This window comes from Hyla sarda, chromosome 9 (assembly GCF_029499605.1).
Source record: "Hyla sarda isolate aHylSar1 chromosome 9, aHylSar1.hap1, whole genome shotgun sequence".
Classification (NCBI taxonomy): Eukaryota; Metazoa; Chordata; class Amphibia; order Anura; family Hylidae; genus Hyla; species Hyla sarda.
Window position 1 is genome coordinate 134,513,097 of NC_079197.1, and position 20,682 is coordinate 134,533,778.

General features: G+C 42.2%; 1 protein-coding gene across 1 annotated transcript in view; it reads left to right on the forward strand.

Moving 5' to 3' along the window:
• The window catches only part of MAP4K1 (mitogen-activated protein kinase kinase kinase kinase 1), a gene marked incomplete in the record, with an annotated part of 128,900 nt that overhangs the window by 69,664 nt on the left and 38,554 nt on the right, over positions 1–20,682 (forward strand). The window contains 1 exon segment of the mRNA XM_056541500.1: positions 9,236–9,293. Coding sequence (XP_056397475.1) covers positions 9,236–9,293 — 58 coding nt within the window.

The following is a 20,682-nucleotide window of genomic DNA, read 5'->3' on the forward strand; positions in this document are numbered from 1 at the left end:
TACAAAAATGGTACCAATAAAAACTTCTGAACACGGCGCAAAAAAATGAGTCCTCATACCGGCCTGTACGCGGAAAAAATAAAAAAGTTATAGGGGTTAGAAGATGAGAATTTTTCACATGTAGTTTTGATTTTTTTCCGAAATACGACAATATCCAACCTATATAAGTAGGGTATAATTTTAACCGTATGGACCTACAGAATAAATAGAAGGTGTTATTTTTACCGAAAAATGCACTGCGTAGAAACTGAAGCCCCCAAAATTAACAAAATGAAATTTTTTCTTCAATTTTGTCGCACAATTATTTTTTTTTTCGTTCCGCCGTGGATTTTTTTGGTAAAATGACTAATGTCACTGCAAAGTAGAATTGGTGGCGCAAAAAATAAGCCTTAATATGGAATTTTATGTGCAAAATTGAAAGCGTTATGATTTTTAATGAAAATGCAAAAACGGAGTCCTTAAGGGGTTAATAAAAGTAATTTACAAATCTCAAGAAAAAGGTAGAAACCACAGTCCTCAGTGTCCTACCCAAAATGAGTGTGTGATGGACTTCTGTTTCAGATAAAGAAAAATATGGTTTAATAGCATGAAATGTGTGTCATCAGATTCCACAAATCAATCAAAAACAATATTAAAATACAATAAAAATGCTCCGCAGGGCCCTTGCGGTTTTTTAGCATCCGGACTATGTATGATTAACCTACAATAACTAACCTACTGGTAATATAGAAATAAAAAGCCGTTAGCACAGGCTGTAGGAAAGTTTATCCCAATATATCTCTTTAAGCTGGCAGTGATCTATTTCCACCTGTTGGGAATTAAGATATGCAGTTCCACTTAGTTATAACAAATGTCCACCTGTAATAAAAGATTCCACCCTGTGGTACAAAATATGGCCACCTAAAATGGAATAAGCAGTTCCACCTTAAGATATAGATGAATATTGTCCTGTAAAGAAGAAGTGCCCAGTTCCACGTTTTGTATAGGTCGATGAATGACCGGTATAACGTGGGCTGCCTGTGGGAGAAAGATTGTTTGGCACAAAGTGACACTCAATGCTCCACATGGGGGCTCCTGGCTCTCCTCCGGTGCTCCAGCCATCGGCGTTGACACTTGCTGTGGCCGCACGCCTGATGGCATCTGCGATGTTCTTTGCGGCCTCAGGCTGTCGAGCTTCCGGCAGATGCGGTCAGCTGACTGCAGATCAGCTGACCGTAGGGGCCCGCGCTCCCTTGAGATCTTTTGAATTCATGGCAGCTAAATTCAGGCTTGTGTGCTGGATACAGATGAATAGAGGTGGATCTCAGGCAGCCAGGGTGAATGTGGGTACTAATGGTTAACCCCTTCTAGTCCGGTGGATTCACCCGAAATTTCAGCAGAAGACGTGCTTGAGTTAATGCTTCATGTGAACGTAGGTTTAGCATTTTTATGTCCGGATGTTAGCTATAAACCTCATCAGACGCATTTCGGGGTATTCGGGGATCTATCCCAACCCCTCCTCAGTGGTGTTTGATTTGTGTGATTTCTTGGTTCCATTTTATATGTGTCTGGACCAATCGCTTATCCAATTGTTGAGACATAAATAACATCTGGTATGGATCAAAGGTTGAGCAAGATAAGAAATATATGGAAAACAAATGATTACCTTAAAAGTGAAACGTTTTTCATTAAACAATGTATACATGTGTGGTGAGGAACTGTGTGGAAAAACCTTGTGGGGTGTAGGGTAGTAGGGGTGTTGCTGTTCTAGATACTGAAAGGGCGCCGTTAACCCTTGTCACTCGTGATGCCAGGGTGAGGGTTAAAACTCTGTAGTGATGCTGGGCCTATCGCCACCCTTCCCAAGAGCGATAGGTGAGTGTGAAATAAATAGATTGTCCACAGCAGTGCTGAACTTAAAACTTGCGGAATCTTTACTGAAGATTTTCTGTATTTGCAATAACAGTAACAGTCCAGATAACAGAGTCTATTGAAACAGCACAGCAGTGATTGACAGATGCTTAGGACCGGAAAGTTCTCTTTTGCTTTAGAGGATTGTATTTGCACAGATCCGCCGGATTTAGGGGTTTGATTAGGTCCGGAGATCTTGCTGAGGTAGCAGGGAATTGTATGAACTATCCATCTCTAGCGCAGGCTTAGGCCGCAAGGCATAGGCCTAGTAATTTGTCTTGTAAGCTGCGGAGGTCCTACCTCATCCAGAGTCAGCAACCCAAGAGAGCGAACAAGATGACGCAGCTCCCTTATATGGGCAGGGGCTGGCCATTTTGGATTGGTCCAATCAGCTGTCACTCACCGTTACATTGGATTGTGGGTGATCACATGTCATGAGAACCACCAAAGGTCTTTCAGCAAACCATAGAGTTCTGCCACTCGGTCACATGACCCGCAGGTCCTGCGACGCGAACAAGGGAAGAATCTTTAATAGACATATTTACATGTGTATTTACATAAATATTAACTAACTATGGGGTGACGAGGGGCTAGCTAAGGTAGAGGACCCCCACTGTTCCTATGGACTCTGTCTTTGGGGACCTCACCACAAGGTAGCGTTTGAAATACGGTACCGGGACACCACACATGAACATCATACAAATGAATGTGTAAACAGATTTACAATATCAAATGGGAATAGAGGTGAATACAAACATGAAATCAGTAATATAATAAATCTAAGAAGAAAATAAAAATAGAAATAAAAATAATAGTAAGAATGAATATGAAAATAAAAATAAATAAAGATAAAAATAAATATAAATGAAAATGAATTAAAATGAAAATTAAAATAAGAATGAAAATAAACATAAAATAAAATTAAGAAGAAAAATGAAAATAAAAATAGGAATAAAAATAAAGACGAAAAATGAAAAATAATAGAGGTAATTGGGAGTACAATGTGCTTGACAGAGACTAATAAGTAGGCTGGTAATCGTCATGGGGGAAGGTCCCGGGTATAAAACAACGGGGCCTAACCATCAGAATGAGACCACCCCCTTATAGAAAACTGAAAATTTCAAGACTGGCATTCAAACCCTTTGGTTCTAAACTTTTGAATTTGTAGATTCTTTGTGTTTCAATCTTAGACATTTTCAGCATAAAGACACCACACCGCCAGTCTTTTCTTACTACCTGAATACCAACGAAACTTAAACCAGCAGGATCTTCATTTTGTATTTTAGAAAAATGTAGTGATAAAGGATGTTTCATATTGCCCTATTTTTATATTACTGATATGTTCATGGATTCTGACTTTTAAAGGGTGTTTCATCCTGCCCACATATTGTTTATTACAACTACACTGCAAAATATAAATAACCCCCTTAGTGTTACATGTGATCAAGTCACTAATTTCCCATGAGAAGGAATTTACTGTGGATTTTACTTTGGTAATTTTCCTTTGCCCCTTTGTGGTAGTGCAACTTGAACAGGTGCCACATCTGAAAAAGCCTTTTGTGGTCAGCCAAGAGTCTGGGTTCATATCCCTGTCGGGTTTCTTTACCGAAGGTGTTACGGCAATGCCCAAATTTGGGGCCTTGGTGTATACAACCTTGGGCTTGGTGGGGAGTAGGTCCCCTATTATTCTATCCTGCTTAATTAGGTGGTGCCAATGTTTGTTAAAAATTTTCTCAATCCGCTTGTAGTCCTTATTAAAGGGCAATACAATTTTTGGCTGTTGCTCAGTCTGTAAATTGGGGATTGTACAAGGTACAAGAAAGAAGTTCTTTCCAATTCATTCACTTTGCATAAGGATTTTTCAACCTTTATCCCTAGGGTAGTTTTTTCAAGAAATTGAGAGGTTGGTGTTATTGCTTCTTTATGAAACTGGGATTCAGCAGTGCAATTTCGTTTGAGCCTTCTAAATTGGCCAGTCAGTATGTTGGTCAACCAACGTGGCAGATGGGTGTAGATGTAGTCAATGTTCTACATTGTAAACTATTCTGTAAAGGAAAAATTTCGATATCTAAAAATTCTACTTTTTCTTGGCTAATGGTGGATGTGAACCTGAGATTGCAATTATTACAGTTGAGACCGTCAATGAGAGACTCGAGACAAACCCTGGGACCCCGCCAAATTAAAATATCATCAATGTAACGTCGCCATAGTATCAAGTTAGTGCCGAGGATGGGGGTAATGGTTTCTGCCTCCCATTCCGCCATAAATAAGTTGGCATAACTCGGCATGAACCTGGTACCCATGGCCATTCCTGTACGCTGTAAATAAAATTTGTCTTTAAAATGAAAATAATTTTGCGTTAAAATAAATTTTATGGCATCTAAAAAGAATTGTGTCTGTTCCTCCAAAATATCCCCTTTTTCTAAAAAATTGCGTACAGATGCTAAACCTTGATTCTATAATCATGTATAACGAGCTCACATCCAAAGTCGCCAGCCAATGTTCATCAGACCAATTTCATTGTTCTAAAATTCAGATGATTTGAGTTGTGTCTTTTAAATAAAAATCTGTTTTTTTTAACAAAAGGCTGTAAAAAATCTAAATACTGGGATAAATTAGATGTAATAGACCCTATTACCGACGCTATCGGGTGGCCAGGAGGATGACATAGATCTTTATGGGTTTTGGGTAATCAATAAAAAAATGGTAGTCTCTCGGGGGTACTCAGAATGAATCGCGACTCTCCATCAATGACAATCCCAACTTCCAATGCTTTTTGACATAAAGTGTGTAGTTGTCTGCTGAATCCCAGTGTCGGATCTGCTGCTAATTTTTCATAAGTATTAACGTCCTGTAATTGCCTCAGGCATTCTTTCTCATATTCTGCAGTGTTTAATATAACAATAGCCCCGCCCTTATCAGCAGGGGGGATAGTGATCTCCTTGTTACTCTGTAATTCCCCAATAGCTTTCTTTTCTTGTATGCTGATATTAAAATTATTATTAAGTCCCCCTCAACAGCTTTTTTAAAAGCAACAATATCAGGACCCATCTTTGATCTAGGGAAGAACCAAGATTTTGGCTTACAATCTGTGTGTGTATGTATTTGGAAGTAGGGGCTTTCAATTCCAATGGGTGTCATATGAAATACTTCTTTAGACAGATGTTCCTCACATATTTTTCCAATCCCATGTATACATAAAATTTTCTTACAGAATAATTTGGGGCGAATTTTAGTCCTTTATTCAGTAAAGACTCCTGGGCAGGGGTTAGTTCTACACTACTTGTTAATGTAGACTGTATAGGTTCTACTGTACCTTTCCTATCTTCTGTGGTTGTTGGCTGTATGCTTCTACCCTATCAGTGTATTTACCTGCTGTGACTTGTGTGTATCTGTGATCTGTTGGTACTTTTGTTCTCGTGTTGGATTGGTGTCTCGTGGGTATTGTCTGGTGTTGTATCGAGGAGGTGTTTGTCTCCTGTATTAAGAGTGATATGTTTGTGATATGTATCTGTGGGGAGATTGGTGGTCTGAATAACGTGGAGGGGAAAAGTTGCGAGGGTGCCTCTGATATTTGTGTGACTGGTGATGTGAATGACAACTTTCTTTCCTGTACCTGTTGTTTTCATGTGGTATAACCTTGTGATTCTGACCATCCCTCAAAAAATTCTCAGATAGGGGGGGATTTGACCCTCCAAATAATTTCCTGTTGTTTGCCTAGCTGGATATTTTACTTTTTGCCAAGTCATCTTTTTAGTCTTTCTTTTCATTATCTCTAGTTCCAATCTGTCTAACTGTTTACACAAATATTCCTGCTGTTTCATGTAATCATCGTTTTTCTCAAATCCTCCCAGTTCCTGCTTGATACTATCTATCTCAACATCTAATTCTTTAATTAATTCCTGTCTTCTCTCTATAATTAGTCTCACCAAAATTTTTGACTGTTCCTTTACAGTATTATACCACTTTTGGTTGAATGTCGAGCCCCCCAAGTCTCCTGCGGGGGTCTTGGACAGGCTCAATCCCTTTGGTACAATGTTATTCTCCAAAAGGTGGGATAAACTCCTTACTTCCCATTGGTTTCTCAACCTTTTGGATAGAGTATTCTCTAGTTTGTTGAATAACTTTATTTACAAATCTGTTTAACTTTCTGGCACCAGTTGATTTCCATTTCCACTGGAGCACTCAGCCCATTTGGGCCTTAAGGACTCAGACAATTTTATTTTTTCCTCCTCACCTTCTAAATATCATCACTCTTTTTTTCATCCACAGACCAGTATGAGGGCTTGTTTTTTGCGTGACCAGTTGTCTTTTGTAATTACATGACTCATTTTACCATAAAATGTATGGCACAACAAAAAAAAATACAATTTGTGTGGGGAAATTTAAAACCGCAATTTAGCAAATTTTGGAAGGTTTTGTTTTCATGCTGTACACTTTACGGTAAAATAGACACATTTTCTTTATTCTGTGGGTCAATACGATTAAAATGATACCCATGATTACATACTTTTCTATTATTGTACTGCTTAAAAAAAAAAAACGCAAACTTTTTAACCAAATTAGTGCGTTTAAAATCCCTCTATTTTGCTGACCTATAACTTTTTCATTTTTCCGTACAAGCGGCGGTAGGAGGGCTAATTTTTTTGCACTGTGATCTGTACTTTATTTTATGCCACATTTGCATATATAAAACTTTTAATACATTTTTTAACATTTTTTGGGGGAATAAAATGTTATAAAAAGCAGCAATGTTTTTTTCTTTTATGTTCACGCCGTTCACGGTATGGGATAATTAACAGTATATTTTAATAGTTTGGATATTTACACATGTGGCAATACCAAATATGTTTATTAAATTTTTTTTTTTACACTTTTTGGGGGTAAAATAGGGAAAATTGACAATTTACATTTTTATTGGGGGAGAGGATATTTCATATTTTTTTTTACTTTTACTTCTATTTTTACACTTTAATAGTCCTCATAGGGGACTATTTATAGCAATCATTTGACTGCTAATACTGTTCAGTGCTATGCATAGGGCATAGCACTGATCAGTGTTATCACCAATCTTCTGCTCTGATCTGCTCGAACTCAGACTAGAGCAGAAGACACCTGGAGACGGACGGAGGCTTTACTGATGATCAGATCGCCGCGGCAGCGCTGCGGGCGATCTGATCATGTATTTTTCTGACCGCACTCCCGCAGATGGCGTGATCTATATTGATCATCTGAGGGGTTAATAATGGCAGACATTCGCGCGATCGCGGATGTCGGACATTACCGCCAGGTCCCTGGCTGCTATCAGCAGCCAGGAACTGCCGCGCATGACCCGAGCATCGCTCTGATGCTCGCGGTTATGTACAGGATGTAAATGTATGTCTTGGTGCGTTAAGTAGCACCGCACCAGGACGTACATTTACATTCTGCATCATTAAGGGGTTAAGGACATTGGATGTAAATGTACGTCCTGACGCGCTGATATTTATCGCACCAGGACATATACAGTTATATCCTATACATGATGCGAGCACAGGAACGCTGCTCGTTTCATGCATGGCAGGTCCCAGCTGCTATTAGCAGCCAGGGACCTGCTGGTAATGGCAATGGATCTATACTGATCATGGCATCTATACTGATCATGGCATCTATACTGATCATGGCATCTATACTGATCACAGTATCTGCAGCAATGCGGTGCTTTAAATGGCTGATCAGATCGCCCACAGCACGACCTTAGTTATTCGATTTGCTAAGATGGAGGATGGAGGTCCCCTCAACTGCCTCTTGTGGGGTCTTCTTCTCGCCCTATAAAAATTTAAATTGTCAATTTTTACCAAAAAAGCATAACAAACATAATTAATAAACATATAAGGTATTCGCAGGTGCGTAAATGTCTGAACTATCAAAATATAGGCTTATATTTATCAATCAGCCTGAAACCCTAATTGTTTGTTTTTTCCCTGGGCCACCAATCACAGCTTAACTTTCACTTTACAAGAGCTTGTTAAGATATGAAAACTGAGCTGTGATTGGTTGCTATTGGAAAAACCAGACAATTAGGGTTTCAGGCTGATTGATAAATCTCCCTCAGTATGTTAATGATCCCATGTGATGAACGACGTACATGTAAAAAAGTCCAAAATTGCTGCTATTCCAATAAAATGTAATAAAAAGCTAAATTGGTACAAAAAAAACTACAGATCACAGCTCAAAAAATGAGCCCTCATACAGGAAGGAAAAATTAGAAAGTTATAGGTGGTCAAAATAGTGGAATTTTAAACATACTTATTTTGTAAAAAAAAAGAAAAAAGGTTTGAGTTTTCTTAAAGGGTACCTCTCATCAAATAAACTTTTGATATATTTTAGATTAATGAATGTTGAATAACTTTCAAATAGCATTTTAATGAAAAATATGCTTCTTTCTAAACACTCAGAGCTGCCAGCCTGCTTTGTTCACAGCCAAACAGGCTGTGAACAAAGCAGGCTGGCAGCTCTGAGTGTTCTCCTTTGTGAACAAAGCAGACTGGCGGCTCGTAGTGTTTAGGACTCCTGCATGAGTCTGAAATGCTTGCTGCCAGGACTGGTAGGGAGACCCCTAGTGGTCATTTCTTCAAAGTGGAAAATTAAATAGAAAGAAGAATATTTTTTAATAACATGCAATTGTAAAGTTATTCTGCATACATTAATCTATAATATATCAAAAGTTTTTTTGATGAGAGGTACCCTTTAAAAGCAGTTCAATAACAGAAAAGCATCTAAACCTAGGTATCATTTTAATCGTATTTACCCACAGAATAAAGAAAACTTGTTATTTTTACCTACTGTATAGCAGTGGTCTCAAACTGTGGCCCTCCAGATGTTGCAAAACTTCTCTTCCCAGTATGCCCGGACAGCCATTAGCTTTATGGTTTTGTTGGTTTTATACCTGGCTTGTGTGTCAGTTCAGCGCCAGGTGAATCCTATGACACCACCCAGAAGTGTTTGCGTTCTGCCATTGTATTCCAGAGTAGGATGGCTGCAGAATGACCGCTATCTTCTATACACACCATTCCATTGTAGTGTATGAGTTACACAACTAGCTGACTAAGCCGATTTCACATTTTTGTCATTCACCCCGTTCTAAGATAATACACTATGGAGCGCTTTCCACTTGTATTTTAGATATCTTCAAGAAACTGACCTTGACCCATAAGTTGTAGAATTATATTGCTGACCCTATGTTGGTATAATCTACAAATAAGGACAATGCTAGATGGGCCATCAAAGTTCCAGAATGCCCCTCTTGTGAATGCTATCATGTCACCTACATGACTATTTACCACTCATTGTTTTGTTTGTGTAGGCAAGGAACAAGGTGAGTGGAGAGTCGGCTGCAGTGAAGATTGTAAAGGAGGAGTCTGGTAAGTTATGGGGTCAATCTTGTTATTCTGTACAGGACACTCTGTTTACTGTGTCATGAATGTCATATAAAAGTCTCTGGCACATCTGACCAGTATGTCTTCAGTAGGGCCTATGAGCTGGCATGTTGGCGATTTGGTGTTCGGGTCATGTATGACATCACTGGAGTCTTTACTAAATTGTTACTCGAATCGAACACATTTTCTACTCAACCCAACCCTTTGTCTTGTGGTGGTGGAATAAAGAGTGTCTTTAGTAATATACCACAAAGGGGGTGGGCCTGGGGCGTAGTGATAAAGTGTGCAGAGTATTTATTATCTTTGTAAATGAAAAAAGTGTTTATTATCCCTGTACTGTGACATCACTGTGTGTATTATCTCTGTACTTTGACATCACTGTGTATATTATCCCTGTACTGTGACATCACTGTGTGTATTATCCCTGTACTGTGACATCACTGTGTATATTATCCCTGTACTGTGACATCGCTGTGTATATTATCCCTGTACTGTGACATCACTGTGTGTATTATCCCTGTACTGTGACATCACTGTGTTTATTATCCCTGTACTGTGACATCACTGTGTTTATTATCCCTGTACTGTGACATCACTGTGTATTATCCTTGTACTGTGACATCACTGTGTATATTATCCCTGTACTGTGACATCACTGCGTGTATTATCCCTGTACTGTGACATCACTGTGTATATTATCCCTGTACTGTGACATCACTGTGTATTATCCCTGTACTGTGACATCACTGTGTATTATCCCTGTACTGTGACATCACTGTGTATTATCCCTGTACGATGACATCACTGTGTTTATTATCTCTGTACTGTGACATCACTGTGTATTATCCCTGTACTGTGACATCACTGTGTTTATTATCTCTGTACTGTGACATCACTGTGTATATTATCCCTGTACTGTGACATCACTGTGTGTATTATCCCTGTACTGTGACATCACTGTGTTTATTATCCCTGTACTGTGACATCACTGTGTTTATTATCCCTGTACTGTGACATCACTGTGTATTATCCTTGTACTGTGACATCACTGTGTATATTATCCCTGTACTGTGACATCACTGCGTGTATTATCCCTGTACTGTGACATCACTGTGTATATTATCCCTGTACTGTGACATCACTGTGTATTATCCCTGTACTGTGACATCACTGTGTATTATCCCTGTACTGTGACATCACTGTGTATTATCCCTGTACGATGACATCACTGTGTTTATTATCTCTGTACTGTGACATCACTGTGTATTATCCCTGTACTGTGACATCACTGTGTTTATTATCTCTGTACTGTGACATCACTGTGTATATTATCCCTGTACTGTGACATCACTGTGTGTATTATCCTGTACTGTGACATCACTGTGTATTATCCCTGTACTGTGACATCACTGTGTGTATTATCCCTGTACTGTGACATCACTGTTTATTATCTCTGTACTGTGACATCACTGTGTTTATTATCTCTGTACTGTGACATCACTGTTTATTATCTCTGTACTGTGACATCATTGTGTATTATCCCTGTACTGTGACATCACTGTGTATATTATCCCTGTACTGTGACATCACTGTGTGTATTATCCCTGTACTGTGACATCACTGTGTGTATTATCCCTGTACTGTGACATCACTGTTTATTATCTCTGTACTGTGACATCACTGTGTTTATTATCCCTGTACTGTGACATCACTGTTTATTATCTCTGTACTGTGACATCACTGTTTATTATCCCGGTACTGTGACATCACTGTTTATTATCTCTGTACTGTGACATCACTGTTTATTATCTCTGTACTGTGACATCATTGTGTTTATTATTCCTGTACTGTGACATCATTGTGTTTATTATTCCTGTACTGTGACATCACTGCGTGTATTATCCCTGTACTGTGACATCACTGTGTGTATTACCCCTGTACTGTGACATCAGTGTTTATTATCCCTGTACTGTGAAAACACTGTATGTATTATCCCTGTACTGTGACATCATTGTGTATTATCCCTGTACTGTGACATCACTGTGTATTATCCCTGTACTGTGACATCACTGTGTGTATTATCCCTGTACTGTGACATCACTGTTTATTATCTCTGTACTGTGACATCACTGTGTTTATTATCTCTGTACTGTGACATCACTGTTTATTATCTCTGTACTGTGACATCATTGTGTATTATCCCTGTACTGTGACATCATTGTGTATTATCCCTGTACTGTGACATCACTGTGTATATTATCCCTGTACTGTGACATCACTGTGTGTATTATCCCTGTACTGTGACATCACTGTGTGTATTATCCCTGTACTGTGACATCACTGTTTATTATCTCTGTACTGTGACATCACTGTGTTTATTATCCCTGTACTGTGACATCACTGTTTATTATCTCTGTACTGTTACATCATTGTGTATTATCCCTGTACTGTGACATCACTGTGTGTATTATCCCTGTACTGTGACATCACTGTGTGTATTATCCCTGTACTGTGACATCATTGTGTTTATTTTTCCTGCACTGTGACATCACTGTTTATTATCTCTGTACTGTTACATCATTGTGTATTATCCCTGTACTGTGACATCACTGTGTGTATTATCCCTGTACTGTGACATCACTGTGTGTATTATCCCTGTACTGTGACATCATTGTGTTTATTTTTCCTGCACTGTGACATCACTGTTTATTATCCCGGTACTGTGACATCACGGTTTATTATCTCTGTACTGTGACATCACTGTTTATTATCTCTGTACTGTGACATCATTGTGTTTATTATCCCTGTACTGTGAAATCACTGTATGTATTATCCCTGTACTGTGACATCACTGTGTATTATCCCTGTACTGTGACATCACTGTGTGTATTATCTCTGTACTGTGACATCACTGTGTTTATTATCTCTGTACTGTGACATCACTGTTTATTATCTCTGTACTGTGACATCATTGTGTATTATCCCTGTACTGTGACATCACTGTGTATATTATCCTTGTACTGTGACATCACTGTGTATATTATCCCTGTCCTGTGACATCACTGTGTGTATTATCCCTGTACTGTGACATCACTGTGTGTATTATCCCTGTACTGTGACATCATTGTGTTTATTATTCCTGCACTGTGACATCACTGCGTGTATTATCCCTGTACTGTGACATCACTGTGTGTATTATCCCTGTACTGTGACATCACTGTCTGTATTATCCCTGTACTGTGACATAACTGTTTATTATCCCTGTACTGTGACATCACTGTGTGTATTATCCCTGTACTGCGACATCACTGTGTGTATTATCCCTGTACTGTGACATAACTGTTTATTATCCCTGTACTGTGACATCACTGTTTATTTTCTCTGTACTGTGACACCATTGTGTTTATTATTCCTGTACTGTGACATCATTGTGTTTATTATTCCTGTACTGTGACATCACTGCATGTATTATCCCTGTACTGTGACATCACTGTGTGTATTATCCCTGTACTGTGACATCAGTGTTTATTATCCCTATACTGTGAAATCACTGTATGTATTATCCCTGTACTGTGACAGCATTGTGTTAATTATTCCTGTAATGTGACATCACTGTGTGTATTATCCCTGTACTGTGACATCGGTGTTTATTATCCCTGTACTGTGACATCACAGTGTTTATTATCCCTGTACTGTGACATCACTGTGTGTATTATCCCTGTACTGTGACACCACTGTGTGTATTATCCCTGTACTGTGATATCATTGTGTTTATTATCCCTGTACTGTGACATCACTATGTTTATTATCCCTGTACTGTGACATCACTGTGTTTATTATCCCTGTACTGTGACATCACTGTGTTTATTATCCCTGTACTGTGACATCACTGTGTGTTATCCTTGTACTGTGACATTGCTGTGTATATTATCCCTGTACTATGACATCACTTTGTTTATTATCCCTGTACAGTGACATCACTGTGTATATTATCCTTATACTGTGACATCACTGTGTATATTATCCCTGTACTGTGACATCACTGTGTGTATTATCCCTGTACTGTGACATCACTGTGTGTATTATCCCTGTACTGTGACATCACTGTTTATTATCTCTGTACTGTGACATCACTGTGTTTATTAACTCTGTACTGTGACATCACTGTTTATTAACTCTGTACTGTGACATCATTGTGTATTATCCCTGTACTGTGACATCACTGTGTGTATTATCCCTGTACTGTGACGTCACTGTGTGTATTATCCCTGTACTGTGACATCATTGTGTTTATTATTCCTGCACTGTGACATCACTGCGTGTATTATCCCTGTACTGTGACATCACTGTGTGTATTATCCCTGTACTGTGACATCACTGTGTGTATTATCCCTGTACTGTGACATCACTGTTTATTATCCCTGTACTGTGACATCACTGTTTATCTCTGTACTGTGACATCATTGTGTTTATTATTCCTGTACTGTGACATCACTGTGTGTATTATCCCTGTACTGTGACATCACTGTGTGTATTATCCCTGTACTGTGACATCACTGTGTGTATTATCCCTGTACTGTGATATCATTGTGTTTATTATCCCTGTACTGTGACATCACTATATTTATTATCCCTGTACTGTGACATCACTGTGTTTATTATCCCTGTACTGTGACATCACTGTGTTTATTATCCCTGTACTGTGACATCACTGTGTATTATCCCTGTACTGTGACATCACTGTGTATATTATCCCTGTACTGTGACATCACTGTGTATATTATCCATGTACTGTGACATCACTGTGTATATTATCCCTGTACTGTGACATCACTGTGTTTATCATCCTTGTACTGTGACATCATTGTGTTTATTATCCCTGTACTGTGACATCACTGTGTATTTTATCCTTGTACTGTGACATCGCTGTGTATATTATCCCTGTACTATGACATCACTTTGTTTATTATCCCTGTACTGTGACATCACTGTGTATATTATCCTTGTACTGTGACATCACTGTGTTTATTATCCCTGTACTGTGACATCACTGTGTGTATTATCTCTGTACTGTGACATCACTGTGTATTATCCCTGTACTGTGACATCACTGTGTATTATCCCTGTACTGTGACATCACTGTGTGTATTATCCCTGTACTGTGACATCACTGTGTATTATCCCTGTACTGTGACATCACTGTGTATTATCCCTGTACTGTGACATCACTGTGTGTATTATCCCTGTACTGTGACATCACTGTGTATTATCTCTGTACTGTGACATCACTGTGTATTATCCCTGTACTGTGACATCACTGTGTATTATCCCTGTACTGTGACATCACTGTGTGTATTATCCCTGTACTGTGACATCACTGTGTATTATCCCTGTACTGTGACATCACTGTGTATTATCCCTGTACTGTGACATCACTGTGTGTATTATCCCTGTACTGTGACATCACTGTGTATTATCCCTGTACTGTGACATCATTGTGTTTATTATCCCTGTACTGTAACATCACTGTGTGTATTATCTCTGTACTGTGACATCACTGTGTATATTATCCCTGTACTGTGACATCACTGAATATTATCCCTGTACTGTGACATCACTGTGTATTATCTATGTATGTAGTTATGATTTTTTCCAGAAGTACGACAAAATCAAACTGTCACGATGCCGGCTGGCAGGTAGTGGATCCTCTGTGCCAGAGAGGGATGGCGAGGACCGCGCTAGTGGACCGGTTCTAAGCCACTACAGGTTTTCACCAGAGCCCGCCGCAAAGCGGGATGGTCTTGCTGCGGCGGTAGTGACCAGGTCGTATCCACTAGCAACGGCTCACCTCTCTGACTGCTGAAGATAGGCGCGGTACAAGGGAGTAGACAGAAGCAAGGTCGGACGTAGCAGAAGGTCGGGGCAGGCAGCAAGGATCGTAGTCAGGGGCAACGGCAGGAGGTCAGGAACACGGGCTAGGAACAAACAAGGGAACGCTTTCACTAGGCACAAGTGCAACAAGATCCGGCAAGGAAGTGCATGGGAGGAGGATAGATATAGTCAGGGACCGGGTGGAAACTAATTAAGCTAATTGGAAGATTGGGCCAGGCACCATCATAGGTGCACTGGCCCTTTAAATCGCAGAGACCCGGCGCGCGCGCGCCCTAGGGAGCGGGGCCGCGCGCGCCGGGACAGGACCGACGGAGAGCGAGTCAGGTACGGGGACCGGGGTGCGCATCGCGAGCGGGCGCCACCCGCATCGCGAATCGCATCCCGGCTGGAGGCGGGACCGCAGCGCACCCGGTCAGTGGATCTGACCGGGGCGCTGCAGCAACGAGGATGAGGCGAGCGCTCCGGGGAGGAACGGGGACCCGGAGCGCTCGGCGTAACAGTACCCCCCCCCTTGGGTCTCCCCCTCTTCTTGGGGCCAAAGAACCTGAGGAAAAAAAAGTCAATTTTTCCGTGATGAGGTCCGATGCACATTAGGAGGGGTTCTGTGCGGAAACGCATGAGACAGTCCAATCTTTCATTGTTAATACAATAGATGTAGAGGGGTCTGGCGAGACTGGTCACAGGGACGTAGAACCTGTTGATAAGAGAGGCCAAAAAAAATTTTCCTGCAGATCCGGAATCCAAGAAGACCATAGTAGAGAAGGAGAAGGTAGAGGCAGATATCCGCACAGGCACAGTAAGACGTGGAGAAGCAGAGTTGACATCAAGAACTGTGTCACCTTTGTGCGGAGTCAGCGTACGTCTTTCCAGGCGGGGAGGACGGATAGGACAATCCTTCAGGAAGTGTTCGGTACCGGCATAGTACAGGCAAAGATTCTCCATGCGGCGTCGTGTCCTCTCTTGAGGTGTCAGGCGAGACCGGTCAACTTGCATAGCCTCCACGGCGGGAGGCACAGGAACGGTTTGCAGAGGACCAGAGGAGAGAGGAGCCGGGGAGAAAAAACGCCTCGTGCGAACAAAGTCCATATCCAGGCGGAGCTCCAGACGCCTTTCGGAAAAACGCATGTCAATGCGAGTGGCAAGATGAATGAGTTCATGCAGGTTAGCAGGAGTTTCTCGTGCGGCCAGAACATCTTTAATGTTGCTGGATAGGCCTTTTTTAAAGGTCGCGCAGAGAATCTCACTATTCCAGGACAACTCGGAAGCAAGAGCACGGAACTGAATGGCGTACTCGCCAACGGAAGAAACACCCTGGACCAGGTTCAGCAGGGCAGTCTTGGCAGAAGAGGCTCGGGCAGGCTCCTCGAAGACACCACGGACCTCAGCGAAGTAGGACTGGACTGTGGCTGTGGCAGGATCATTGCGGACCCCATCAAATTTGTCCGGCAGGGACAAGCAGGGGTTAGGAGCGGCCGGTTGCTGCGGAGGAGTTGCAGGAGCCGGCGGAGGAGATGGTTGTTGCAGCTGTAGCTGTGACTGAATTTGCTGTATCTGTGACTGAAGATGCAGTGTCACGGAGGTCAAGTATGCCAGCTGTTGATTTCGTTGGGCGATCTTTAGGGCTTGCTGGGCGACCAGAGTAGGGAGGTCGGTGACAACTGGCAGAGGAACTTCAGCGGGATCCATGGCCGGATCTACTGTCACGATGCCGGCTGGCAGGTAGTGGATCCTCTGTGCCAGAGAGGGATGGCGAGGACCGCGCTAGTGGACCGGTTCTAAGCCACTACAGGTTTTCACCAGAGCCCGCCGCAAAGCGGGATGGTCTTGCTGCGGCGGTAGTGACCAGGTCGTATCCACTAGCAACGGCTCACCTCTCTGACTGCTGAAGATAGGCGCGGTACAAGGGAGTAGACAGAAGCAAGGTCGGACGTAGCAGAAGGTCGGGGCAGGCAGCAAGGATCGTAGTCAGGGGCAACGGCAGGAGGTCAGGAACACGGGCTAGGAACAAACAAGGGAACGCTTTCACTAGGCACAAGTGCAACAAGATCCGGCAAGGAAGTGCATGGGAGGAGGATAGATATAGTCAGGGACCGGGTGGAAACTAATTAAGCTAATTGGAAGATTGGGCCAGGCACCATCATAGGTGCACTGGCCCTTTAAATCGCAGAGACCCGGCGCGCGCGCGCCCTAGGGAGCGGGGCCGCGCGCGCCGGGACAGGACCGACGGAGAGCGAGTCAGGTACGGGGACCGGGGTGCGCATCGCGAGCGGGCGCCACCCGCATCGCGAATCGCATCCCGGCTGGAGGCGGGACCGCAGCGCACCCGGTCAGTGGATCTGACCGGGGCGCTGCAGCAACGAGGATGAGGCGAGCGCTCCGGGGAGGAACGGGGACCCGGAGCGCTCGGCGTAACACAAACCTATATAAGTAGGGTATCATTTTAATCGTATGGACCTACAGAATAAAGACAAGGTGTCATTTTTACCGAAATATGCACTGCGTAGAAACGGAAGCCCCCAAAAGTTAGAAAATTGCGTTTTTTCTTCGATTTTGTCGCACAATGATTTTTTTTTCCCGTTTCCCCGTAAATTTTTGGGTAAAATGTCGGGTGATGCAAAAAATAAGCCCTATTATGGATTTTTAGGTGGTAAATTGAAAGGGTTATGATTTTAAAAAGGTAAGGAGGAAAAAACGAAAGTGCAAAAACTGAAAAACCCTGCGTCCTTAAGGGGTTAAAAAATGTGTAAAAATAATTTTGCGGAAGCTGTTGGCATTTAAAAGAAATATATGACTGATGTTCTATTTGGGGTTTTGATGTGGCTTAAAGCCTTACCATTACTGATGCACATGTTATGTGTGCGTATTATGTTGTCTTCTTCTGGATACAATTTTAAAGGATTGCAAAACAAATAATTCTGAAAGGGGAAGTTGACAAATATGTACTTCTTGTAAAGTAAATGTGTTCAAGGATCAAGGGGAGTTTATGAACTTAAACACCCTCCAAGCTATACTGAGCAATGAGCCAGAATCCATTCCTAAAACCAAAAAGACGGGTGTTGTCCTAAAACTCTTACGCAGGCTTCAAACCCAACAGTTTTTGATAAGAAGTATTATGCCCTCCGAGTTGGCACCAATTCAGTAGGACAGCTAACTATCAGTGGTCCCTCAACATACGATGGTAATCCGGTCCAAATAGACCATCGTTTGTTGAAACCATCGTATGTTGAGGGATCCGTGCAATGTAAAGTATAGGACAGTGGTCTACAACCTGTGGACCTCCAGATGTTGCAAAACTACAACACCCAGCATGCCCGGACAGCCAACGGCTGTCCGGGCATGCTGGGAGTTGTAGTTTTGCAACATCTGGAGGTCCGCAGGTTGAAGACCACTGGTATTGGAAGTTGTACTCACCTGTCCCCGCTGCTCCGGACCGTGACCGCTCGTCACCGCTGCCCTGGATGTCGTCCTCCATCGCTGTCGCCGCGTCCCCGTGGTGTCCCCGATGCTCCGGCAAGGCCTCTGCTTCCCCAGCATCCTTTCTCTCCGTCGCCGCCATCACGTCGCTTCGCAGGTCGCTCCTATTGGATGACGGGACGGCTTGTGCAACGTCATGATGACGACGATGGAGAGCACCGATGATGCAGGGGATCCCGAAGAGGATGCGCCGGAGCCCCGAGGACAGGTAAGTGATCGTCAGCGGACCACACGGGGCACCGTAAATGGCTATCCGGTGGCAGCTGAAGCAGTCTGCGCTGCCGGATAGCCGTTTATGCGATGGCCCCGACATACAAAAGAATCGTATGGTGATGCTGCCTTCACCATGCGATGGCCTCTGAGAGTGATCGTATGCTGAAATGATCGTATGTCGGGGCCATCGTAGGTCGGGGGGGTCACTGTACTTTTGTACCCTTGCTGGAGCTTCTCACAGACCACTTCATCTAGGAAGGCAAGAACCGGAATAAAGCAGCATAGTTGACACTGTTGGCATTGTGGCTAGTACTGGGATTGGCACTGCTATGAGGTACTATGGCTGGCATTAGTGGTACTGTGGCTAGCATTTTTGCCTTTTCTGTGCCACCATACTTGTCAGGTTGACATTGTGGCTAACACTGGGATTGTCACTATTATATGTTCACTGTGGGACCTGAGACATTTGCTTCATCACCCTGACTGACATCATTCTAAAGATCCTTCTTTCTCCATGGACTGCCTGTGGTTTGGGTAATGAGACTTAAAAAGAAAAAGTTTGAGAAACCCCACTGTAGCACTTAGCGGCCCCTTCTCCTGAAAATCAGTGGTTCAGACAGAGCTCTGGTGTTTTCAAGTCACGAAAGTAAAATGGCATAAAATATGTATTGTTGTGTATTATCCTTTCACGTTAACATTTTCTTTTACGTCTATAGACATTTGCCCACCTACCCCCATTCTCTAGCTGTTTATGTACCGAGCAATGTATCATTTCACTATCTAAATATTGACCACTGTCTTGTGGTTCTTTGCATAGTAAACCGAATGTCTGATATGTATAAAGGTCAGACCACTTTAAATTGGGTGATACCGGGTTCTCCTAGCTGGTCGGGGACTGTTGACATTTAATGATTTATGTTATTTTAAGGGGTTGTAGAGAATAAGAAAAACAAAGCTGCTTTCTTCCAGCCACTCTAGTCCATAGGCTTAAAGGGGTACTCTGGCCCTAATTCTTCTTATCCCCTATCCAAAGGATAGGGGATAAGATGTCTGATTGTTAGGTCCTGCTGCTGGGGACCCCCGCAATCTGTCATTGCGCACCCACCTTTGTGAGCTCTACGCAGCGCAAATGTGTAGCGTGACGACCACAGGGCCGGAGTATCGTGACGTCACGACTCTGCCCCTGTGTGATGTCACGCCCTGCCCCCTCAATGCAGGTCTATGGGGGGGGGGGGCATGACGCCCATCATGCTACACATTTGGAGCCTCCAGCGCTGCAGAGAGCTCACAAAGGTGGGTGCGCAATGACAGATTACGTGGGTAGGGGATAAGATGTATTAGGGCCTGAGTACCCCTTTTAATCTGGTATGACAACTTATAAACAAGTGTTGAAGAAAGCAGACATAATTAACGACAGGGACACTTTAAGATTCTTCATTGTATATTCAAGCTGTTGTATTAAACTAAAAATATATATAAGTCTATGGAGCCCATCTGGTGAAGCTCGCGGGCAGCCAGGGAGTGAAGTGCTCTGCTGCGCGCTGCTCCACCAATGATTAATCTGTTTAAAGGGGTACTCCGGTGGAAAACATTTTTTTTTTTTTATCAACTGGTGCCAGTATGTTAAACAGATTTGTAAATTACCTCTATTAAAAAATCTTAATCCTTCCAGTACTTATTAGCTGCTGAATACTACAGAGGAAATTCTTTTCTTTTTGGATTTATTTTCTGTCTGTCCACAGTGCTCTCTGCTGACCTCTGCTGTCCATTTTAGGAATTGTCCAGAGCAGTATAG